Genomic DNA, 25,971 nt, shown 5'->3' on the forward strand with positions numbered 1-25,971 from the left:
TACCTCTTTCCTAGAACTTGGTTCTTCCCGAAATCCTTAACCGAGTTTATTTGCCAAGAATACTGTTTGATATAGACCATGTTAGATTCATACATTCTAGAATCCGTGAGTGCCTCCAACCATACACCCAGAAATGTTGCAATAGAGATGCTCATTAGCAAGATCAGTAACCATTGTGGATATTCCAAAGAGCAGAGCACTTAACTCAGAATCTAAAATCTCAGTATTAATAGAGATGCAGATTTGAGATTGTGGTTATTAACAGTATTGTTACTCTCACAACTTTCTTCAGCCAGGTGTTCATTAAATATTCTCATTTATATGCTCATGGAAGTCATCAGGTCAGCGTATTAGCTGCAACACCTGGGTATAAAGGAGAATTAAAGCCTTGAGAAGAATTACTTTATTATTAAGAACAGCATTCCCACATCCTCACACCAATATCTTCCACTGTTATTGTGTAGTCATAATAAAGAGTTGGGTTATGTGATTTATGCAAAATTGTTATTGGTGCATTCTAATGCTTTTTTCCAGGAATTCAAATAAGTGAAGTGCAAATACTTAGCACCCTGGGTTGTATTAGTAGAGGAAATGAGTAAACTTAATGTAGTTCATGTACAGTTGAGTTTTGCTTCTTTACAAACTGTCATAATCAGCAGTTGCTGTTTAGACTGTCAAACGAGAGTGCAAGTGTGATAGATGTACAAAGAGGCAGGTTGCCCCAAAGTGTTTCAAAACTTTGAGAATTACTTTGATGGTCTGTTTTTTAAAGAAACCCGTTCTTTATCCAGAAAAGCAGAGAAAGCACATGCATTTATGCATTTCACAGATAAAAAGAGTTTCTCAAAATCTGACATTCTCTGGAAACCAGCATAATAAAAGTTCTGTCTTACAGTAAAAACTGAAACCAGCAAATCTCACATTTCCTATACGTTCTTGAAAGTCTTGGTGGTACGTCGCCATTCCACTAGATGGCACTGTTGCTTACCGAGTGTCAATGGCTTTTCTTCCCCCTAATTGGTATGTTTTTTTCCCCAGAGTACAATAAAGCTGCCTTGTCTGCACCATTCCTTGTGTTAAGTGCTTCATATCAAGTTAAGCTTGTGCTAGAGAAATTAAGAAGAGCTCTATTTGTGGTCAAAGCAGGCTAACCAACTGACCTTAAAGGTCATAGAGAGAGGAAATGCAAGCTGCACCTGTGGTTCATGGCTCCTTCACCTGCACTGCCAGCCCCTTAGTGTTGAGACCTAATTTCAGAGAAGGAAATAGGAGACCCTCTGTCATTTCTCCCTGTGCACCCAGAGTAGCTAAAAATAATAGTGGATTTTTTGCCCTTCTGAATATCATGCCAGTTTCTTATGTCGACCTTTAACAGAAAAGCTGGGCTGGGAAATAAAGCAAAACAGTTGTTTCAAGTTGTCTTTCTGAGTAAAGCTTTGTTTTCACTTCGTTTTCAGTAAAATGTTTAAATAGACTTGGAATGAAGATGTTTTCATCAGTTGCTTCCCACCACTTGGTTACCGGTGGAACTTTCAGGATCCTTTCTAACAACTACAGCACATTCAACATGGGCTTCCGGTGGCTTAATGTGACCTACCACGTTTGTGCAGATGCCTAAGTACCCCCAAATAAGCTTATGTCCAGTGTACCCACCCATATTACAGCTGGAAGACCGTGCACTGAATCACGCATAGCTGTTTGGTCTGAGTTGTAGGAGTCCGTGGAGCACATAACTGGAACAATCAGGATGCTCACAAATTTAAACTTAATCAGAAGATAGAAAACCATGAATTGGCAGAAGTTCACACTATATGCATATGAAGAAACGTTTGGTAACCCAAGTGAGAATATGCACCCAGAATCATTAAGGAAATACAGCAACACAACATCCAACAGCCTGTCTTTATGCAATTAGTGGATGATAAATAGGTAGGCAACAGTGAATAACAATAAAAATAAAAATACCGTATCTATTGTAGCTACTTGTATAGGCATTTGTATTCTGCTGCTTGCTTTATCAATTCTTCTAATATATTTGTGTTATTTTTGTCTTCTATGCAGGAACTGATTCTAACTTTTTTTATTTGCTTTTTAAATAAACTTTTATTTTTGGAATAGTGTTAGATTTCAAGAAATCTTGCAAAGATAGTACAGAGAGTTCTTATATACCCCTTACCTAGTTTCCCAATGCTAATATCTTATGTAGTCATGGTATGTTCATCAAAACTAAGAAATTCACATAGGTATATTGCTATTAAGTAAACCACCGGTTTGGGGGATTTTGTCCATTTTTCTGTTAATGAATGTTTTCTGTTCTAGCAGCCAATTCAGAATACCACACCCCAGTTAGTTGCTTACTTTAAAAACTATTAGTGTTCACAGGCACACCATTATTTATCTTCTCCCAATTTTTTTATGGTAGGAAAATACACAGTAGAATTTACTGTCTTAACCATTTTTAGGTGTACAGTTCAGTGATATTTAGTACATTCATAATGTGCAACTACTGCCACCCTCCATCTTTAGTTTTTCATCTCAAAAAACGGAAATTCTGTACCCATAACACGAATTCTCTCTTTCCTCTTCCCTTGGCCCCTGGCAACCACCATTCTACTTTCTGCAAATTTGGCTACCCTAGGTTCCTCATATGAATGGAATCCTACAATATTTTTCCTCTTGTGACTCACTTATTTCACTTAGCATAATGTTTTCAAGGTTCATTCATGTTATAGCACGTGTCAGAATTTGTTTCCTTTTCGAGGCTGAAAAAACCCCATTGTGTATGTATATACCACAGTTTGCTTATCCATTCATCAGTGGACACTTGGGTGACTCCCACCATTTACTTATTGTGAATAATGCTGCTATGAACATGTTACACAAATATTTGCTTGAGCCACTGCTTTCATTTTTGGGTATATGCCCAGAAGTGGAGGTGCTGGATCATATGGTAATATGATTAATTTTTTGAAGAACTGTCATACAGTTTTTACAACAGCTGCTCCCTTTTACATTCACACCAAGGGTGCACAGTGTTGAGTTTCCCCACCTCCTCACCAACAATCGCTATTGTGTGTTTTTCTTGATAGTAGCCATCCACACCCAATGGGTGTGAGGTGATATCTCACTGTGGTTTTCATTTGCATTTCCCTAAAGATTTATTTTTCTATTGCAACTTGTCCCGCATTGGGTTACATTTACTAATCCTTTGTGCTTTATAGCTAACTACCTATACTGATATCACTGAATTGGAATCAGTGTTCACTGATATTGAAGTACTTTTTAACTATGAAAATTCATACTTTTGGAGAATTAGAATATCATTATATAAATAGAATTTAAGATTTTCCTCTGGGTTTTAGAGTCAATATGCTGTATTTACATGAATTAAACACTACATTTTTGTTACAAGACTATTTAAACATTCAATACTTGTGAAATGAATATTTTTCCCTCTGATGAATGACCATGTAAAATTGGAATGACATATACCTGCACTTCCTAAGTTCTGGAAAATAATTAAGAACAGATAGAATGCCCGAATGCTGTTTTCTTATATCCTGTTCAGGGGTCAACACAGAATACTGGCTTTAAATGCCTTTGAACCTTCATCCGTTTTCAAATGGTGGGGTTGAGGTGGTTGAGAATACATTAGCAGTCCTTTTTATACTCAGCAGAACAAAGCAGGTTTTCCTGTACTTGATTTCACCATCTTGTTTTTATTATTATTTATAAAGTGGCTGTGACTGATCATAAAGCCTTATGGGTTTTGCATTAGAAATAACATATTTGTTACAGAAAAAGTAGAAAATACAGGTGGAGGAAGAAAATGCAAATAAACTTGACCTATCCTATACTTCTGAGAACTTTTTGGTATATGCCCTTGTAGACTTTTTTTCTATGCAGGGATGTACCCACGCATACACATTTGCAAACTTCTAACATTAAAAAATGTAAAAATGAGAATATACTTTTTCTCTTCCAAGATGAATCATGTGAAACTCATAGACACCTATTTTCTTTTTTTTTTTTTTTTTTTATTGAAGGGTAGTTGACAACAGCATTGCATTACATTAGTTTCAGGTGTACAACACAGCGACTCAACATTTATATACATGATATTTCTAGGTACCAGGTATCACCATACCAAGTTGTTACAATATTTTGACTATATTCTTTATGCTATACATTACATCCCGGTTACTTATTTATTTTACAATTGGAAGTGTGTTATATATATATATATATATATATATATATATATATTGTGAGGGCATCTCTCATATTTATTGATCAAATAGTTGTTAACCACAACAAGTCTCTGTATAGGGGGGTCAATACTCAATGCACAATCATTAATCCACCCCAAGCCCAATTTTCGTCAGTCTCCAATCTTCTGATGCATAACGAACAAATTCTTACATGGAGTACAAATTCTTACATAGTGAATAAGTTACATGGTGAACAGTACAAGGGCAGTCATCACAGAAGCTTTCAGTTTTGTTAATGCATTATGAACTATACACAGTTCAAATATGAATATTCATTTGATTTTTAAACCTGATTTATATGTGGATACCACATTTCTCTATTATTATTATTTTTAATAAAATGCTGAAGTGGTAGGTAGATACGAGATAAAGGTAGAAAACAGAGTTTAGTGTTGTAAGAGAGCAAATGTAGATGATCAGGTGTGTGCCTGTAGAGTATGTGTTAATCCGCGCTAGACGAGGGCAATAAACATCCATGTATGCAGAAGATTTCTCTCAGAACATGAGGGGGGAGGTTCTAAGCCTCACCTCTGCTGCTCCCCATTTTCTCACCAGATGGCCCCCTGCGACTGTGCCTGTCTTAGGTTGTTCCTCCCTTGAGGAATCTTACCCGTCTCTGGCTAACCAGTCATCTTCCGGGGCCATACAGGGAAATGTAAAGTTGGTGAGTGAGAGAGAAGCCTTATTGTTTGAAAAGGTTAGCTTTTTACTTCTTTGCATATTTATGCCCTGTGGCTTCTATGCCCAGCATTTGTCTTGAGGTGTCTTTACCACTTGGAAGAATTATGATACTCGGTAAATTCGACATGTGGCACGAGTTCTATTTAAAGGTTGTGATTAGGTAGGAAGAAGAAAAGCTACAGAAGTAGCAGGCAGAAGAAAACCTGGGAAGATTGATTATTTCTTTGACATATCTTCTTGTAGAGTAACTTCAGCATGGATAGGTTTTAAACGACTAATTAAATTGTGTACACACATTAACATAATAGGAATATAGTTACCTAACCAAAGCATACCTGTAATTACCAGCCATCTCCAGTGAAACCAAGAAAACCAGTTAGGCACCTTAGGCATTTGTGAAAACTTATCTATGATATGGTGGATATTGTCCGACTGAACTTAAACAGTCTGAGAGAATTCAGATAAACTAGAACACCCCATTCCTGGGGACTGTTCATATCCCATATGTTCTTTTAACGATAAATAGTCTGTGGTTGTAAGATTTTGGAGCACTACAATTTGCACTTCTCCTAATTCTTGGTTGAGTTCCAACAGTATAGATCCAGTCCAATTTTTGTTTTACTGCATGCACAGGCCAGCTTAGATATCTCCTTCATCTTTCCCATGGCAAGTCCAGGAACTGGTGGGATGAGTGCATCTACACCTGTGACAGTGCGTGGATCTTTGTTGAAGTTTTTTTTTTTTTTTTTGATCATCTTCTGTCATGAGTCTTCCCGAGAGTGCTGATGTTGGAAGTTCTTTTTCATATCGTATCTTAGTTCATTTTCGGGGTAGCCAAATTAGGCTTTGATCCTCTGTATAAACACAAACAGACCCTTTGCCTACACTTTTATATGTCCTTTATATCATTGTGTAGAACTCATTAGAGGTCACCACATAGGAACTGCATTTTTTTTTTTAATCATTAATCTACACTTACATGACGAATACTTTGTTTACTAGGCTCTCCCCTATACCAGGTCCCCCCTATATACTCCTTTACAGTCGCTGTCCATCAGCGTAGCAACCTGTTGTAGAATCACTACTTGTCTTCTCTGTGTTGTACAGCCCTCCCCTTTCTCCCACCCCGCTATGGATGCTAATCTTAATACCCCCCTACTTCTCCCCCCCTTATCCCTCCCTACCCACCCATCCTCCCCAGTCCCTTTCCCTTTGGTACCTGTTAGTCCATTCTTGAGTTCTGTGATTCTGCTGCTGTTTTGTTCCTTCAGTTTTTCCTTTGTTCTTATATTCCACAGATGAGTGAAATCATTTGGTATTTCTCTTTCTCTGCTTGGCTTGTTTCACTGAGCAAAATACCCTCCAGCTCCATCCATGTTGCTGCAAATGGTTGGATTTGCCCTTTTCTTGTGGCTGAGTAGTATTCCATTGTGTATATGTACCACATCTTCTTTATCCATTCATCTATCGATGGACATTTAGGTTGCTTCCAATTCTTGGCTATTGTAAATAGTGCTGCAATAAACATAGGGGTGCACTGATCTTTCTCATACTTGATTGCTGCATTCTTAGGGTAAATTCCTAGGAGTGCAATTCCTGGGTCAAATGGTAAGTCTGTTTTGAGCATTTTGATGTACCTCCATACTGCTTTCCACAATGGTTGAACTAACTTACATTCCCACCAGCAGTGTAGGAGGGTTCCCCTTTCTCCACAGCCTCGCCAACATTTGTTGTTGTTTGTCTTTTGGATGGCAGCCATCCTTACTGGTGTGAGGTGATACCTCATTGTAGTTTTAATTTGCATTTCTCTGATAATTAGCAATGTGGAGCATCTTTTCATGTGTCTGTTGGCCATCTGTATTTCTTTTTTGGAGAACTGTCTGTTCAGTTCCTCTGCCCATTTTTTAATTGGGTTATTTGTTTTTTGTTTGTTGAGGCGTGTGAGCTCCTTATATATTCTGGACGTCAAGCCTTTATCGGATGTGTCACTGTCAAATATATTCTCCCATACTGTAGGGATCCTTCTTGTTCTATTGATGGTGTCTTTTGCTGTACAGAAGATTTTCAGCTTAATATAGTCCCACTTGTTCATTTTTGCTGTTGTTTTCCTTGCCCGGGGAGATATGTTCAAGAAGAGGTCAGTCATGTTTATATCTAAGAGGTTTTTGCCTATGTTTTCTTCCAAGAGTTTAATGGATTCATGGCTTACATTCAGGTCTTTGATCCATTTTGAGTTTACTTTTGTGTATGGGGTTAGACAATGGTCCAGTTTCATTCTCCTACATGTAGCTGTCCAGTTTTGCCAGCACCACCTGTTGAAGAGACTGTCATTTCACCATTGTATGTCCATGGCTCCTTTATCAAATATTAATTGACCATATATGTTTGGGTTAATGTCTGGATTCTCTAGTCTGTTCCATTGGTCTGTGGCTCTGTTCTTGTGCCAGTACCAAATTGTCTTGATTACTATGGCTTTATGGTAGAGCTTGAAGTTGGGGAGTGAGATCCCCCCCCTACTTTATTCTTCTTTCTCAGGATTGCTTTGGCTATTCGGGGTCTTTGGTGTTTCCATATGAATTTTTGAATTATTTGTTCCAGTTCATTGAAGAATGTTGCTGGAAGTTTCATAGGCATTGCATCAAATCTGTATATTGCTTTGGGCAGGATGGCCATTTTAATGATATTAATTCTTCCTAGCCACGAGCATGGGATGAGTTTCCATCTGTTAGTGTCCCCTTTAATTTCTCTTAAGAGTGACTTGTAGTTTTCAGAGTATAAGTCTTTCACTTCTTTGGTTAGGTTTATTCCTAGGTATTTTATTTTTTTTGATGCAATTGTGAATGGAGTTGTTTTCCTGATTTCTCTTTCTGTTGGTTCATTGTTAGTATATAGGAAAGCCACAGATTTCTGTGTGTTGATTTTGTATCCTGCAACTTTGCTGTATTCCGATATCAGTTCTAGTAGTTTTGGGGTGGAGTCTTTAGGGTTTTTTATGTACAGTATCATGTCATCTGCAAATAGTGACAGTTTAACTTCTTCTTTACCAATCTGGATTCCTTGTATTTCTTTATTTTGTCTGATTGCCGTGGCTAGGACCTCCAGTACTATGTTAAATAACAGTGGAGAGAGTGGGCATCCCTGTCTAGTTCCCGATCTCAGAGGAAATGCTTTCAGCTTCTCGCTGTTCAATATAATGTTGGCTGTGGGTTTATCATAGATGGCCTTTATTATGTTGAGGTACTTGCCCTCTATTCCCATTTTGCTGAGAGTTTTTAACATGAATGGATGTTGAACTTTGTCAAATGCTTTCTCAGCATCTATGGAGATGATCATGTGGTTTTTGTCTTTCTTTTTGTTGATGTGGTGGATGATGTTGATGGACTTTCGAATGTTGTACCATCCTTGCATCCCTGGGATGAATCCCACTTGGTCATGGTGTATGATCCTTTCGATGTATTTTTGAATTCGGTTTGCTAATATTTTGTTGAGTATTTTTGCATCTACGTTCATCAGGGATATTGGTCTGTAGTTTTCTTTTTTGGTGGGGTCTTTGCCTGGTTTTGGTATTAGGGTGATGTTAGCTTCATAGAATGAGTTTGGGAGTATCCCCTCCTCCTCTATTTTTTGGAAAACTTTAAGGAGAATGGGTATTATGTCTTCCCTGTATGTCTGATAAAATTCCGAGGTAAATCCATCTGGCCCGGGGGGGTTGTTCTTTGGTAGTTTTTTGATTACCGCTTCAATTTTATTGCTGTTAATTTGTTCGGTTTAGATTTTCTGTTTCTTTCTGTTTCAGTCTTGGAAGGTTGTATTTTTCTAGGAAATTTTCCATTTCTCCTAGGTTTCCCAGCTTGATATCATATAGGTTTTCATAGTATTCTCTTATAATTCTTTGTATTTCTGTGGCGTCTGTCTTGATTTTTCCTTTCCCGTTTCTGATACTGTTGATTTGTGTTGACTCTCTTTTCTTCTTAATAAGTCTGGCTAGAGGCTTATCTATTTTGTTTATTTTCTCAAAGAACCAGCTCTTGGTTTCATTGATTTTTGCTATTGTTTTATTCTTCTCAATTTTATGTATTTCTTCTCTGATCTTTATTATGTCCCTCCTTCTGCTGACCTTAGGCCTCATCTGTTCTTCTTTTTCCAATTTCGATATTTGTGACATTAGACCATTCATTTGGGATTGCTCTTCCTTTTTTAAATATGCTTGGATTGCTATATACTTTCCTCTTAAGACTGCTTTTGCTGTGTCCCACAGAAGTTGGGGCTTAGTGTTGTTGTTGTCATTTGTTTCCATATATTGCTGGATCTCCATTTTGATTTGGTCATTGATCCATTGATTATTTAGGAGCGTGTTGTTAAGCCTCCATGTGTTTGTGAGCCTCTTTGCTTTCTTTGTACAGTTTATTTCTAGTTTTATGCCTTTGTGGTCTGAAACGTTGGTTGGTAGGATTTCAATCTTTTGGAATTTTCTGAGGCTCTTTTTGTGGCCTAGTATGTGGTCTATTCTGGAGAATGTTCCATGTGCACTTGAGAAGAATGTATATCCCGCTGCTTTTGGATGTAGAGTTCTATAGATGTCTATTAGGTCCATCTGCTCTACTGTGTTGTTCAGTGCTTCCGTGTCCTTACTTATTTTCTGCCCAGTGGATCTATCCTTTGGGGTGAGTGGTGTGTTGAAGTCTCCTAGAATGAATGCATTGCAGTCTATATCCCCCTTTAGTTCTGTTAGTATTTGTTTCACATATGCTGGTGCTCCTGTGTTGGGTGCATATATATTTAGAATGGTTATATCCTCTTGTTGGACTGAGCCCTTTATCATTATGTAGTGTCCTTCTTTATCTCTTGTTACTTTCTTTGTTTTGAAGTCTATTTTGTCTGATATTAGTACTGCAACCCCTGCTTTCTTCTCACTGTTGTTTGCTTGAAATATGTTTTTCCATCCCTTGACTTTTAGTCTATACATGTCTTTGGGTTTGAGGTGAGTTTCTTGTAAACAGCATATAGATGGGTCTTGCTTTTTTATCCATTCTGTTACTCTGTGTCTTTTGATTGGTGCATTCAACCCATTAACATTTAGGGTGACTATTGAAAGATATGTACTTATTGCCATTGCAGGCTTTAAATTCGTGGTTACCAAAGGTTCAAGGTTAGCCTCTTTAGTATCTTACTGCCTAAATTAGCTCGCTTATTGAGCTGTTATATACACTGTCTGGAGATTCTTTTCTTCTCTCCCTTCTTGTTCCTCCTCCTTGATTCTTCATATGTTGGGTGTTTTGTGCTGTGCTCTTTCTAGGAGTGCTCCCATCTAGAGCAGTCCCTGTAAGATGTTCTGTAGAGGTGGTTTGTGGAAAGCAAATTCCCTCAGCTTTTGTTTGTCTGGGAATTGTTTAATCCCACCGTCATATTTGAATGATAGTCGTGCTGGATACAGTATCCTTGGTTCAAGGCCCTTCTGTTTCATTGTATTAAATATATCATGCCATTCTCTTCTGGCCTGTAGGGTTTCTGTTGAGAAATCTGACGTTAGCCTGATGGGTTTCCCTTTATAGGTGACCTTTTTCTCTCTAGCTGCCTTTAAAACTCTTTCCTTGTCCTTGATCTTTGCCATTTTAATTATTATGTGTCTTGGTGTTGCCCTTCTTGGATCCTTTCTGTTGGGGGTTCTGTGTATTTCCGTGGTCTGTTCGATTACTTCCTCCCCCAGTGTTGGGAAGTTTTCAGCAATTATTTCTTCTAAGATACTTTCCATCTCTTTTCCTCTCTCTTCTTCTTCTGGGACCCCTATAATACGGATATTGTTCCTTTTGGATTGGTCACACAGTTCTCTTAATATTGTTTCATTCCTGGAGATCCTTTTGTCTCTCTCTATGTCAGCTTCTATGCGTTCCTGTTCTCTGGTTTCAATTCCATCAATGGCCTCTTGCATCCTATCCATTCTGCTTATAAACCCTTCCAGAGTTTGTTTCATTTCTGCGATCTTCTTTCTGGCATCTGTGATCTCCTTCCGGACTTCATCCCATTTCTCTTGCGTATTTCTCTGCATCTCTGTCAGCATGTTTATGATTCTTATTTTGAATTCTTTTTCAGGGAGACTGGTTAGGTCTGTCTCCTTCTCTGGTGTTGTCTCTGTGATCTTTGTCTGCCTGTAGCTTTGCCTTTTCATGGTGATAGGAATAGTCTGCAGAACTGGGACGAGTGACGGCTGGAAGGACTTCCTTTCTTGTTGGTTTGTGGCCCTCCTCTCCTGGGAGAACAGCGACCTCTAGTGGCTTGTGCTGCGCAGCTGCGCGCAGACAGGGTTTCTGCTTCCTGCCCGGCTGCTATGGAGTTAATCTCCGCTGTTGCTGTGGGCGTGGCCTAGCTCAGGCAGCTACTCCAAAGTGGTGGAGTCGCGTTGGAGGGGGAGCTGCTGGGAGGCTATTTATCTCCGTAAGGGGCCTCCCTGCTCCCTGCAGCCCAGGGGTTAGGGTGCCCAGAGATCCCGGATTCCCTACCTCTGGATTAAGTGACCCGCCCTGCCCCTTTAAGACTTCCAAAAAGCACCCGCCAAAACAAAACAACGCCCACCAAAAAAAAGAAAAAAGAAAAAAAAATTTTTTTAATTAAAAAAAAAAGTTTTTAATTAAAAAAAAAAAAAAAAAAAAAGGTGGTCGTTCGTTTTTCTTTATTCTCTGGTGCCAGCCTCAGGCCTCTGCTCACCGGTCTTTCTGCCCTGTTTCCCTAGTATTGGGGTCCCTATCCCTTTAAGACTTCCAAAAAGCGCTCGCCAAAACAAAACAGCAAAAAAGCAAAAAAAAATGGTCGCGCGCTTTTCTTATGCCCTCAGTCGCCCAGCCTCCAGTGCCTGCTCACTGTTCTTGCTGCCCTGTTTTCCCAGTATCGAGGGCCCTGCACTCTGGCCCGGATGGCTGGGGCTGGGTGTTCGGCAGCCCTGGGCTCCGTCTCCCTCCCGCTCTGCCTGCTCTTCTCCCGCCGGGAGCTGGGGGGAGGGGCGCTCGGCTCCCGCGGGGCCGGGGCTTGTATCTTACCCCCTTCGCGAGGCGCTGGGTTCTCTCAGGTGCGGATGTGGTCTGGATATTGTCCTGTGTCCTCTGGTCTTTATTCTAGGAAGGGTTGTCTTTGTTATATTTTCATAATATATGTTGTTTTGGGAGGAGATTTCCGCTGCTCTACTCACGCCGCCATCTTCCGCCCCTCCTCTTCAAGTTTTAATAAAAATGCATATGCATGTTAATTAACGTGTGACTTTTAGATATAAAATCATTTCCTTGTGTCACTGTTATATAGTCTTAGTTAATGCCCATTTAAATTGCTGTGACTCCCATACAGTTGACGTTTCATCGTTATGTAACCGTTTCCTTATTGGTGGACCCTGAAGTTGGGTTTTTTATACTACCACCACTTTTTTTTTTTATGTATGTAATGCTGCTGCAGTAAATATCTTGGTGCACAAACCTATTTTACTTCTGAGGATGTTTTTTTCCTTCAGATATGTAACCAAGCGAAAAAGTTGGCATCTCTGCCTTCATATTGTATCCATCTCCTTTGCTACTTAATCTTTGGTTCAAAAGCTTCTGCTCAGCTCTGCTCCCTGTACAGTAGGCTCGTCAATCATTAAAAGGAATTTTGTTCATTACTTAAGACTGATGCAACCAACCTCATGCCTGAAACTCGCCTCCCCCGAGGAGATAAACAATTATGTACAAAACGACCATTGGACTGTCAAGGACTTACAGGAACATCATGGCCACACCCATGTCAACGAAATAGCTGGTATCAACTAACCAAGGACAAGGAGTTTCACAGACCGTCTCAGACCCTTGCTGACGTCGGATGTCTGGAGTTGATCAGCCCCTCCTGACCTCAACCCCCTCCTGCCCCTCTTCCCTAACATAGAGGAAGCCTGCAATCAACCCTGAGTTAAGATGGTGCTTAAGGACAGGAGTCCACCATCTTCTCGGTCAGCTGGCTTTCCAAATAAAATCGCTTTCCTTGCCCCAGCACCCGTCTCCGGACTTACTGGTATGTCATGCGGCGAGTGGCACAAGCTTGGACTTGGTAACAGATAAATTTGGTCACATTCACTAAAAGATGTGAACATCTTTATAGTTATCATTAAAAAGAAACTTTTTATTATGGAAAATTCCAAGCACATAATGAAGAAGAAAAGGAAGGTGATAATGACCCCTCCTAACATGCTTGCGCAATTATCAACACATGCCAATCTTGTTGCACTCATACTCCTTACATAGCCTGGTCCTCATTATTTCTGAGCAAATCCTGGACATCATGTTGCAGTTTTGTAAATATGCATCTGCAAAAGATAAGGACTATTACAAGAGAGCCAGATTACAATTATCACCCCGAAACTCCTAACCATTAAATATCCAGCAGTCATGTTGCTCCAAGTGTCTTGTAATTTTAAAATTTTGTTTACAAATAAATTAAATGAAAAATTTTTGATCTGTTTTATTTTAGAGCAGAATAATTTACATAAAAATGTCTTTAATTTTTTACACTTTGCTTGAATCCGGATCCCAGCGAAGTCCCTACGTTGCAATTGGTGGAAGTGTTTGCAGCCCGTCATCGCCCCTTCCTCGCCGGGATCTGAGCGGCGAGCGAAAGTCCTTTTGCGTCTGCGTCCTGCACGCTCCGGGCGTGGCGAGGAAGCCCTGGCGGGACTGGGACAGGGAGGAGGTCGCGCGGTGCGGGTGGCGCTGCCCGCGCCCCAGGTGAGTCCGCGGCCCGGCCCGCAGGACCGAGAGCAGCCGAGCCGGCTCCGCAGGTGAGGCGCACGGCAGGCGGGGAGGGAGGCCCAGGCGTGGCGGTCGCCAGGTGTGCACGGATCGGGGGCTGTGGGGCGCGCTCAACAGCTTTCAGGGGGCAGGCGCGTGGGTGATAAGACTTCCAGGAAAGAGCTCCCAACCCACTGAAGAATAGTGGTAAGGACGGCAATGAGGACAACTTTGTAGTAATAATATTTTTGCAGCAGCAAAAATTGTAGCCTCAATAATAATACCTACCATTCTTTGAGTGTTTATATGTGCCGGTGCTAGGCTCAGTTCTTTACACGTTTCCCATATAAGGAAAGAAGGGTCTTTATATATTTTCCAAGGTTTACTTCAAAGCTGTTGTGAGCCAGAAATGGGAAAATACAGGGCAGGTGAAGCACACAGCACCGCAGACTGTGCATTGGATACATCTGTGAACTTGGAAAATGTTACAGGCTTTGTGAGGGAGGACCCTGGCCTTCCCCTTGTTCAGAGGAGGAAATGCATGCGCGGAGAGGTTAGGCAGTTTGTTCAAGTGCACACAGCTAATAATGGGGGGGTCCAAATGAAAGCTGGGGCTCCAACCCTGAGGTGGCACCGACCACCTGGAGTATATAGGTTTAGGGGGCTGAGCAGAGGGGGCTGCTGAGCAAAGCTGGAGCCTGGAATCATTTAGCTCTGGTTTGGGGACCTGGCTCTGCTGCTTAGTAGGTCCCCTGCTGTTTAAATGGGTCACTTGACCTCTCAGAACCCATTTCCTCATTTGTGAAATAGGGATAATGGTAATATTTGCCTCAAAGGTTCTGCAAGGATTCAGTGAGACAGCCCATGTAGAGGGACATAGATTTAGTACTCTCTCATTCGGTGGTTGCTGAGATTATGATTACTAGGGACTCAGGCAGCCCAGCATTGGGACCCCCTCTATGTCATTTGCTTGCATGTGACCTCTGTGTGCCCACTGAACTCATCTGTGAGACTAAGTAAGCAAACCTCAGGGCTGATGCATATGGAAGATGCTCAGTGAGACCAGTCCCTTCCTCTCTCTCCTCCTTTCATCATGGAAGCCCAAGCCTTCTTTGTACAATCTCAAGACTAAGAGACAGGAAGAGGAATGACTGTCCAGGATCTCACTTTCAGGGGCAGAGCTGGGATAAGAGCTCAGGCCTCTGTACCTCTAGACCAGGAAGTGCCCACTCCCTTGACTTCTGCAACCCTGGGAGCCCACCCATTCCAACAGCAGGCGTTTGAAATATTCCAAATCCAGTCCAGTAAGTCTGGTATTCTACAATGAGTCAAGTTAGCCCATTTTGTATGAATAGTTAATGAAAATGCTATTGTGTGTGAGTGTGTGTGTGTGTGTGCAGAAAAAAATCTCCTAGTTAGTACTGCAGGCCCATATGTATATATGTTCATGATACAGACCTTCAGTGGGGCTGCTCTGCAGATAGTCAAACTGTGTGATTGTGAATGTTGGTTTGTATATGGGACGGGATGACTCAGCAGTGGAATGTCTCAGAGGGTTTCCAAGTTTCACAGAAGGAGAAATGTCTCTCTGTCATAGGGGGACCAATGAATCCTGGTTTGCCTGTGACTTATGGCCTTAAAACAGACCTGTTCTTGCCTGGGGAAACCAGAAGGCACAGTGGTTCGTCTCCCTCCTCATCCAAACGCTGGTGGTTTCTCAGGAAACTGCGTGCATGTCAGGCTTGTGGTTATTGTAGCAGTTTTTATTTTAGGCCCTGGCGAAGCCGTCCTTGCCTGCCTGATTTCTGCCATCTGCAGCGGGAAGCCTTTTGCTGGGGAAGGGGTTGGGCCCCTGCAGAAAGCTGTCCACACCCAAATCGCCATTTCCCTGCTCAGTTCTTTCACATCTTTTGGCTGGCCTCCTAAAAGAGGGTGACCCAAAGAGCTTTTAATTAAAACCAAATCCCATACTGGCAATGGGCCGGGTTTTCCTTGGAACAAAAACATCATGCACAGCAGAAAGCGGGGCATCTGTTTCAGTAATCATACACCTTTCTGTAGAGTTAATAGGGAGACCATAGTTGCACTAAGCATAGAAGCCTCATTGTCTGGGAAACTGGAGAATTGTGAATGAGGCCAGTGCCCGAGGGCAGCTGGCCAAAAGCAAGGGAGAAAAGAGGGCCAAAGGGTCCTCAAAGACCCAAACCTAATAAGAGTTATTATGAGAGGTGAACGTACCTGCTCGGGGGTGAGATCGGTGGGGCAGACCACATCTACAAAGTGCTGTGGGATCCCGTTTGCCTCAAACCTGTTAGAGTACCTGGTTTTTGGTGTCTGGAGATTTCAAAAGTTTCAGTTTATTTTTGCCTGGGGCAATAACAGGAGCATAGATAGCTGTTTCCAAAGCTGGTTATGGAAGTCCCCTAGGGGAAGAAAGAATCTGTTTGCATAACGAGCGAGGACATCTGTATTAAAGAACCCTATGGTGCCTACAAAGTAATCTCAGGAAACCATGAGTGTGCATTAGTGGGTTCCTTTCGAGTTCCTGCTGATGCCCTGTAACTGGGGTGTGGGCTGCCTGAGACTCAGACAAAGCAATTCCTGTTTTCATCTGATTTGACTTGTGTGCAAAACTTGCGTGGTCCGCACCTCTCTCCACTGAACTCTAAGGACACCATCCTCATTTGTTTTTCTCTCAGCCCCCTAGCCTGTTCCTCCTCATCAATCCACCCTCTTTTATGAAAAACACACAGTCTCTTTTGTTTTGCTTTTTCTTCTAAGATCTCGTTTATTTGGAAAATTGCAAACACACACAGAAATAGTTATAAGAACCTCCCGTTCTCCCCACCCAGCTTCAGTTGTAAACCCATAGCCAGTCTTGTTCCATGTATACCCACCTCCCACCTGCATCCTCCCTCCCTTACTATTTTGAAGTCATCTCAGACATCACATCTCTGCTGTGGATATGTAAGTATGTAACTCTAAAAGCAGGGTTGGCAAACTTTTCAAGTAAAGGAAGAGAGAGCAAATATTTTCGGCTTTGTTGATTTCGGCTCTGCCATTGTAGCTTGAGAGGGGCCATAGACGAAATTTAAATGGATGGGCATGGCTGTATTCCAAAGAGACTTTATGTATTGGCACTAACATTTCAACTTCAGAAGTGAAATTTTCATGTGGCAAGAAATGCTGTTCTGTTCTTTTTTTTTTTAACTATTTAAAAATGTGAAAACCATCTTGAGCTTGTGAGCCCCACAGAAGCAGGCAACTGTGTGAATTTACCCAGGGGAGTACAGTTTGCTGCCCCCACGTTGGAGGAGGTCATGGAGAGGTTGTGACCTCCAGTTGACCTGCGAACTGGCAGGGGTAGGGGGGGTAATGGAAGGTTCCCCCCATCCATGAAATGTATGCTCCGCCCATTGTTCCCACAGGAGGACTCAATTGCAAGGACAGTTCCATCCACAACCTTGATGGAGTAAGGTGCCGTTGAGACTGGAGCGTGTACAAGACTGGACTGTATTAAGGCTTCTTTGTGAACTTTTACGATTCTGGCGGGCAGGTGTGGAGAGCTACTCATTTTGCGGCCACCCAAGACAAGGCTCGCAAGTAAGTTCCCTTGCTTATCAGCCCTGCCACCTACCCATCTGGAGTGGCCTGCCTCTTCCTTTGGCTTCTCATTGCCCACCCCCGGGTACCGGGGCAGTTTTTGAAATAACACCCTTCTTTTGACAGATAACAACTGCTTTAAAAATGTAGTGACAATTCCATTATCAAACAAAACTATTAACAATAATTCCTTAGAATCTTCAGAAGTCCAGTCAAGGCTCAGATTTCCCCAGCTGTATTTTTGTTTTGCATGGTTTGCTTGAACCAGGATCTGAATGAGCTCTATACGCTACAAGTAACTGAATTTCTAAGTTGTTTTTTTTAAAGTCCGTAGTTCCTTCCTCTGTCTCTGTCTCTGTGTGCCTCCTGTTCTGCAATGTATTTGCTGAAGAAACTAGGTGGTTTGCTCTAGGGAGTGTCCCACAATCTTGATTTTGCCAGTTTTCTACCCAACGTCTTAAAGGTATGCCCTAAGCCTCAGTCCTTAAAACTCTCCTAGTTATTCCCTGTTCTGACTTACCTGGTGATCTCATCCAGTGTACTGGGTTTAAATATGTACTGAATGCTCAGTTTAGTTAGCCCAGCCTGCAGAGCAGACGCCACACTGCCTGCTTGCTGTCTCCACTCAGGTACTTAACACACATCTCAAGCTCAGCAAGTCCACTTCTGAGCCACAGGGCTTCTCCAAACCTGTGACTCCTATGGTTTTCCCTGTTTTCCATCTTTTTAGATCCTTAGCTCAAATCCTTGGAGTCGCCTATGAACTCTTTCTTTTATCCCCGACATCCAGTCTGTTGAATCTACCATCAAAATACCTCCAGAATCCAACCACTTCCTATTACCCTCAGTGTTTATCTATGATTAAGTCATTATTATAATCTCTAGCCTAGACGGGTCTCCCTGCTTCAGTTGTTGCTGCCATTCAGAGTATTCTCAGCACAGCAGTTTTTGCTGTGTTACTGTCCCATTTAAAAAAAAAAGAGCCTGTTAGTGCTAATTACCCTTTCAGCGGGTCCCATGTCCCACCAAATATGTCAGGCTGCTTACACGGGTCTAACCTCATCTCCTATTATTCTCAATCTCATGCGACTTATTGAACGTACAAATAGCATTCCTAATCTTGAGGTTGCACTTGTGGTTCCCTTTTCTGGAACATTCTTTCCTCAGACATTCGCATGATTTGAATTTTGAAAATATCAGTCTGGCTTATTTATTAATTTTACTAACCCATATTTAGGGCTTTCTTTGTGCCAAGCATTGTTCTGAGTGATTTACTGTTATTAACTCATTTTATCCTTAGACAACACTATGATATGGGTGCCATTATTAACCCCATTTTACAGATGAGGAAATGGAAGCAGAGAGAGATTAAGCAACTTGTCTGACATCACACAGTGAGTAATTGGTAGAGAGATGAGGAGGTACTTCTCTGAGAATTGTGCTTAATGCCCCATGTATTTAGAAGTTTTTCCACTCCAGCTGGTGGGAATTGTCCTTCACCTCATAAGATTCCAGGGATTATTCTGTTTACTGCTGGTGGTTATTTCTCCAGCCACAGGTCATTTCTTACATGTATAGGTATACAGACCAATATTCAGCCAAAGACTCGAGGGACCCTTTTTCAGATCTCTAGAACATTCTCTTTGTGCAACTCCTTCCTCTCCAAGTATTCTTCCCCCAGATTCTAGCTGCCTTGATTTCCCTAAACTCGCACTCCACCTCCTTAACTCAGTGAGACCCAGAGGCTCTTTTTGGGTTCCCGCTCCTTGTGCTGTGGTCTGGGGACGCCAGGCAGTGAGGAGCAGTTAGAGTCAGCTTGTTGCTGTGTGAGTACAAACTTCGGTTTCTCCCCAAGCAGGAAGAACTCTGTTCTCCACCTCCTTTGTTCTCCTTCCTGTGAGTCGTTCACTGGTGCGTCTCCTTCACTCACACAGAACAGTACAGTGCCCTGTGCTTCAGATACATCTGGTCACTGCATATGTGGAGGTCCCCCCCACACCAAGCAATTCTGAGACATCAGCTGGGTGTCCTACAATTTAGCTCGGTTCTGACATGACCTACCTGGAGATAGTGTCAGATCCCACAGGTTAAGAGCTCACCCCACAAAAACGCTTTCACCCCACTTCAGGTGCCAGTCACAGGTAGGTCCCCAGGTCACCCATGACTTCTTCCCTACCTGACTTCCAATCAGAGGCTTTTCTCTTTGATCCCCCTTCCCGGGTTCAAATACTTTGCTAGAGTGGCTCACAGAACTCAGGACACACTTACATGGATCAGTTTATTAAAGGATATGATAAAGGATGTGACCAGTTTGTTAAAGGATATGAACATCAAATGGAGGAGACGTGGGCACGGTCTGGGAGGTCCTGAGTGCAGGGGCCTCCGTCCCCGTTGGAGTTGGGGCGCAGCACCCTCCTGGTGTGGAGGTGTTCACCAGCATGGACGCACTCCAAATCCCATACTATTGGGGTTTTATGGGGGCTTCCTCACGTAGGCATGACCAATTATTAACTCCATTCCAGCCCCTCTCCCCTCTCTGGAGGATGGGGTGGGGAGGGCTGAAAATTCCAAGCTTCTAATCATGGTTTTGTTTTTCCAGTGACCAGTCCCATCCAGGAGCCCACCCAGAATCACCTCATAAAAATATGGTCCTAGTACTCTTACCTCTTAGGCATTTACAAGAGTTTTAGAAGCCCTGTGCCAGAGGTGGGGACAGAGACCAAAACATGTATTTTCTATCATTTTACAGTTTCCCTTCTCTCAGCCATCTTGATCTTGTGCTACCTGTTGTCTAGTGTCTGAAAACCATTGTTTCTTGTATTTTGGTTGGTTTTTTATTGTTTAAAGCAGAAGAGTTTCTCTACTGCCAATTACTCCATCATAGCTGGAAACAAAAGTCTAACTCAGTCTTTATTTATTGCTGAGTGATATTCCATTGAATGGGTATACTGTATTTGTTAAACCTTCCACCTGCTGTTGGACATTTGAGTTGTTTCAAATTTTTGGCTGTTATGAATGAAACTGTACAAGTCCTTGTTTTAATTTCTCTTGGGTAAAAGCCTGGGGTGGAATTCCTGGATTGTAAAATATTGTATATTTAACTTTATAAGACACTGCCAAACAATTTTCCAAAGAGGCTGTCTCAATAATGTGTAAGAATTGTTGTTGCTCCACATCATCGTCGACACTTGGTATTGTCAGTCTTTTTAACTTTTAGTCATTCTAATGGATATGTACTGGTATCTCATTGTGGGTTTAATTTGCATATTCCTGGTGACTAATAATGTTGATGGTCTTTTATGTGCTTATTGGCCATTTGTAATGGAGTTTAAGTTCATATCTTTCCTCCATTTCTCCCCACTGGCTTACCTTTTATTTGTTGAATTATGACAGTTCCTTTTATATTCTAGTGCTTGACAGATACAACAAAGTTCATGTTTTAATCACTCCTCTGCTGGATTGAGGGGAATAGAAGAGGATGTAAGAATATAAACAGGCCATTGCTGTCATCAAGGAGAGAGATGATTGTGTCTTAGACTAGTATGGGGTTTAGATGGAGCAAAGTAGATGGGATTTTAAATTTATTTTAAAAAGTGCCTCAAGAGATTCTGGGCCTATTTGTTTTTCCCTTTTGTCTTCTGCATGTCCTTAACTATATTTTAAAAAATACAAGCCTGAATCACTTCTATGCTTGAATTAACTACAGGAGAATGTCTCAGAAACCTAGGACATACTCTCTTTTCCTGTTCCTTTTTCTGAACCATGAAATGGCAAGTCACAGTGCTCCGGATTCCAGGCAGGGTAAGTCATCATCTGTCATGGTTCCTGTACATCTTACAAAATGTGGGGATAGATCAATTTAGGGTGATGCTGTGAAAAGTTTTGGGATGTGCATGTGTGTGTGCATGTGTACACACAAATGTGTAGGAGTTTCAGAATTATTCTAAAAGGGTTTTTCAAAGCAGGGTTTTCTCACCCTAGACCCATATGAGCACAGATAGAATTAAAATTCATTAAAATTTTCTTTCATGAGTGACTTTTGGAGGGAGGGGGGCTCTTTTCCTAACTCATATTTGTATTTTTGAAGATCGTGGGATTCAATTCTAGTTATACATTCATTGGCTTTCTTACAGATCTGCATCCGTTGTTGCAAAAAATGGCAGTGAGTATTCCATTTTCTTTTAATCAAAACCCCCTCTATTGGAACTTCCAACTTTTGGACTTTATGCTTCACTCTCTCTCTTTGTCTTTTAGGAAGAAATAATAGATGGAAGCTACCTGAATGGTAATGTCCCCACTCTGTCCCCTCTTGCAGCTTCTAAAAATTTCAAGCAGATTGTGCCCGTGATCTATCGGGAATGATTCCTTTTTAAGTTGTCTTTTCATTTTATTCCCATTACAGCATTACTGGATCTCATACAATTTCAAAGGTAACCTACCGTAGAGGGGAAGGGGTGGGATGGAATAGATGTTTAATAAAAATGCTTAATTGCAAAAAGAAATACGCACTCATAAAAAACGTCAGACAATACACAAGTGTTTTAGAGTAGACACATTTGTTCCACAAACAGGTATTCCTCTATGCTCTAGCTCAAGAGCTGACATTTACGGGGTGCTTACTATGTAGCAGACACTAGTCTAAGTGCTTATGTATAGAAACACATGTAATCCTTATAGACACCCCCAGGGTAGGCCCTGTTGTTATCCCATTGGACAGAAAAATGAAACTGAGGCCAGGGAGGGTGAATCAAGGTCCCTCAGCTGGTAAGTGGTGGAGCTGCGGTGTGTATCCAGCAGCCTGGCTCCATGGCCTGTTGCCCTCACTGTCCTGGTACATTGGACTGCTATTGGTATATTGGTATACTGGGCTGCTATTAGTTGCTGGGGACATGGGGCAGGGGGCTAAATAGCTAGAAAGAGCCCCATAAACACTTTTCCCCCTAAGATAACTTTAACTTCATTTGATAGTTTTGTAATAGTCTTTCAGACTAAAATTATCTATCATCTATCTATCTATCTTTTTATCTGTGTAATAACAAAAATGGGATTATAGGCCTTCTACTTGTTTAAGGCAGGAGGATTTTTCCATTGCCAATTATACAATCATAGCTGGAAGCAAATGTTCAGCTTATTCCTTTTTTGCCGATGAGTGCTATTCCATCGAATGGACATACCATTTTGCTTAACTTTTCACCTGTTATTGAACAGTGGAGTTCTTTTCAGTTTTTTGCTGTTGTTCATGAAACTGCATTTTCTATATGTTTTAAGCACTTTACATGTGTAAATGAACCACATCCTCACAGTTGTCAACTATATTGCATGGAAAGGGAAACTGAGGCACAGGAAAATTCAATAAATTGCCTAAGGCCACACAGTTAAGTGGTAGAGCCAGGGTCCAAATCCAGGTCTTGAGCCCACACTCTTAACTATGCTATTCCAGCTTCTTGTGATATACATAGTATCTGCTTTTTAAATTTAATATAGTAAGAAATCTTTCCAAGTCAATTTGTTTGGATTGTGGTTAATCTGCATGGTTGTTATGGGAATTAGACTAAATGCACGCAGCTCAGAAATTGATAGTTTGTTTTGAGAGAGTGGAATCCAGGCAGATTCCAAGAATTGGAAACTACCTCACCCTTGTGCTAGATCAATGAATCTCCTACCTCCAAGCACAAAGTTCCTAGCATCCTCTGGTCCTCTGAGCATTCAGATAGAAGGGGAACTACTACTCAGAGGGGAACCTGCCATTGTGACCTTCTCCCATGCGTCTTTGACTGCAGCTCCCATCTGTGGACAGCAGACCTTTCCCACAAAGTCCTGGCCTATCTGAATTTGCAGAATGTTGCCTTCACCATCCCCAGCCTGCAGGTGTGTACCTGAGACCCATCCATATGTTCCCCTCTCAGTGCTCAGGGACTGCAAACTTGGGCCAGGTAAGTTGAAGAAGTGGGCTAGATGTAGCGCTAGTCTTCATTTCCACAAAGAAGTGTGTTCTGCCAGTTTTTCTTGAATCATGATACAAATTCTTTTGTCTGTCCTTCATTTTTCCACCTTTGCTGGAGATGTGATGTATTAGGGCATAAGCTAAGCTGCTGTAACAAAAAGAAACAGAATCACAGCAGCTCAGATGGTTTCTTTCATCTCATGTAATAGTCCTGAGTTAGGTGGGAGATCCAGAGAGGAGAGGCAGCTCCTTTTCCAAAGACCATCCAGGGGCCCAGGTTCCCTCCCCTGTTGCTTGGCCATCTTTGAGGGGGTTGCTGGCCATATGGTTGAACGGCAGCACATCCAGTCTCTAGCCCAGGGGAGGGGGTGATAGGAAAGAGGAAGTGAAGAGTGAGTTGCTTCTCTGTAAGGCTGTGACCTACAAGTTGCATAACTCCTTCTGGTCACATTCTGTTGGTTCACAGTCCATAATCAAATCCTCCTGTGGAGCAGTAAGATGAGAGGCCCTTCTGAGAGGCCAGCTGCCTAGCTAAATCTTGTGGGATTCTATTGCTGAAAGAAATTATAGGAGAGTAGATCTTTGTGTATAATTGTTGGTCTCTCAGTCATGGGTCCAAGAAATATTTTTCCTCCCTTTTAATTCTACTGTAAGAAACACTGTAGCATAAATATGTTAATAGATACTTTAACATTAAGTATGTTAATGATATTTGCCTTAGAGAGCAATAGGGCACAGTGGGGACTGCGGTGAACTGGACAGCACATGCCTCATCAGCATGATCATTAGCCCAGCATGGTGTGTCGTGTCTTTACCATTACACAGAAAACTGAGGAAATACTTTTTCAGCATTCATAAACTATTATCTGATTCAGCAAAGAAGTCCTGTCATTGACGAAGTTCTGACCTATATCTTTGTTGTTTCAATTTTTACTTACTTCATAATGAAAATTAAAATGTCAGCCAACATTCACATGTGAGCCGCACTCAGAGAGCTGGTTGTGAACCATTCACCAGTACATGCTCCAGCTGGAGGCAGCCTTTGGCCTCATGGCACCTGCTTTTTTCCTCCTGTTTATGAACCTGTTGCAACCTAAAGAGAAGTAATGCCTGCCCCTTTTCCTCTACAAGTAGGGTTACTCATGAGATGTTTATATTTTAACCTGGTTAGTAGATGCACTATATGTATATTCATTTATTCATTCAATGTCTATTCATCTAGTCTCTACCCTCTGCCAGGCACAGTTCTAGACACTGGAGACTCAGAGGAGAACCAAGTAGTCACATTACTACCCACACAGTTCTTTCATTCTAAGGGAATAGACCCTGAGTAAATAATTATTCAACTCATTCAGGATAGAAAGTAAAAGCTGGCGCTTATTGACCACTTACTGTGTGCCAGGCACTGTTGAAAACACTTTACACACTCGTGTAATCCTTATAATAACTTATATGGTAAATCCTTCTATTGTTTTGCTTTTTCAGTTGAGAAAATTGAGGCCCAGAATTCATGTTGCCCATATAGCAAGTAAAAGTCCAGGATGCCCATTTGACTCACAGATAAACAACGAATAATTTTTTTTAGTATATGTCCCATGCAATATTTGGGACATAACTTATGTGAAAAAAACTGTTCATTGCTTATCTTAATTTAAACTAAACTGGGCATCTTGGATTATATCTAGCAGTCCTGGTTAAGGAACTTGCCGAAGGTCACACAGCTGGTAGGTGGCAAGGTGAGGAACTTGCACATAGGTTGCCTGGTTCTGGAGCCCAGCTTTGCCTGTGACATCACACTGTGCTGTCTTAAAGCACCCCTCTGGAAGACAGATGTAGGAAAGCATTCCCCACATAGCAGAGGAACCTTCTTTCAGGAGAGGCTGTTGGCGCCTGCTCCAGGTTCCTGCTGCCTGATTTTTGCTTCTGCACTTGTAGCTTGGGGCATGAGAGAGGTTTGAGCTGTGCACATTTTGGGGGAGTAAACTTTCTGAGCAATGGTCAGATTCTCTGGACTTTAATCTCAATCACCTATTGGGACCAGGCAGACCATGGGGGAAATCAGCTGCTGAGTGGGCAGTGAGGAGAGTAATTACAGTGAGCAGCTGCGCCTCTGCCTGCTGATTAGCACCAGAAATGGGGTGCATGCCCAGTGGTGCCAAATCTTTTTGTTTATCAAGAGAAGTTGAAAGTCTGGATTTTTGTGGGGAATCCCTTGACTTCTAAATGTTCGCAGTTAATGAAAAATTCTGGAGCCTGCCAAACCAAACATGTCTGCCAGCTGCCAGCTTGTGGTCTCTGCCCGAAGCAGGTGGCCTGGTGGGGCTGCTGGCCATGGTGCTGACCATGTGCCCCTGTTCCGTCCTCAGGCAGCCATGGAAAACCACTTGGAGCAGCGTTTGTACCAGCCCCAGAAACTGCTGGAGGACCTGAGGGAAATGGAAGCTCAGCGATTCCACACTGCCATGAAATACCTCTTAGAGGACAAGAAAGACCTCTTGGTGGGCACTCTTGGCATCTTGGAAGCAGGGGAAGTCCAGGGCCAGTTGGTATTTGTTGAGTTTCTGAATCAAACTGAGCCTGACTCAGGCCTTGGCCTTTCTCGACGCTTTCTTCCACCTCTTTCTCTGCAGCCCCCCTGGGATCCTTGGGAGTCGGTTTTCTTACTTTCTTCAAAGTTCATATGAAGAGCCTTGTAGTTTATATTCTCATGGGTAGTGAGGAATGAGGGGTCCAA

At 41.9% G+C, this 25,971-nt stretch overlaps 1 protein-coding gene across 1 annotated transcript in view; it reads left to right on the plus strand.

Annotated features, from left to right (window-relative positions):
* Positions 1-13,564: 13,564 nt before the first annotated feature.
* OTOA (otoancorin) overlaps positions 13,565-25,971 on the plus strand; it is a 63,618-nt gene continuing 51,211 nt past the window's right edge. The window contains 7 exon segments of the mRNA XM_036916972.2: positions 13,565-13,740; positions 21,000-21,094; positions 21,427-21,455; positions 21,548-21,578; positions 21,696-21,723; positions 23,074-23,161; positions 25,604-25,735. Of these exon segments, the coding sequence (XP_036772867.2) occupies positions 21,004-21,094; positions 21,427-21,455; positions 21,548-21,578; positions 21,696-21,723; positions 23,074-23,161; positions 25,604-25,735 (399 nt within the window). The 5' untranslated portion in view covers positions 13,565-13,740; positions 21,000-21,003.

The sequence above is a fragment of the Manis pentadactyla genome, chromosome 10 (assembly GCF_030020395.1).
Source record: "Manis pentadactyla isolate mManPen7 chromosome 10, mManPen7.hap1, whole genome shotgun sequence".
Classification (NCBI taxonomy): Eukaryota; Metazoa; Chordata; class Mammalia; order Pholidota; family Manidae; genus Manis; species Manis pentadactyla.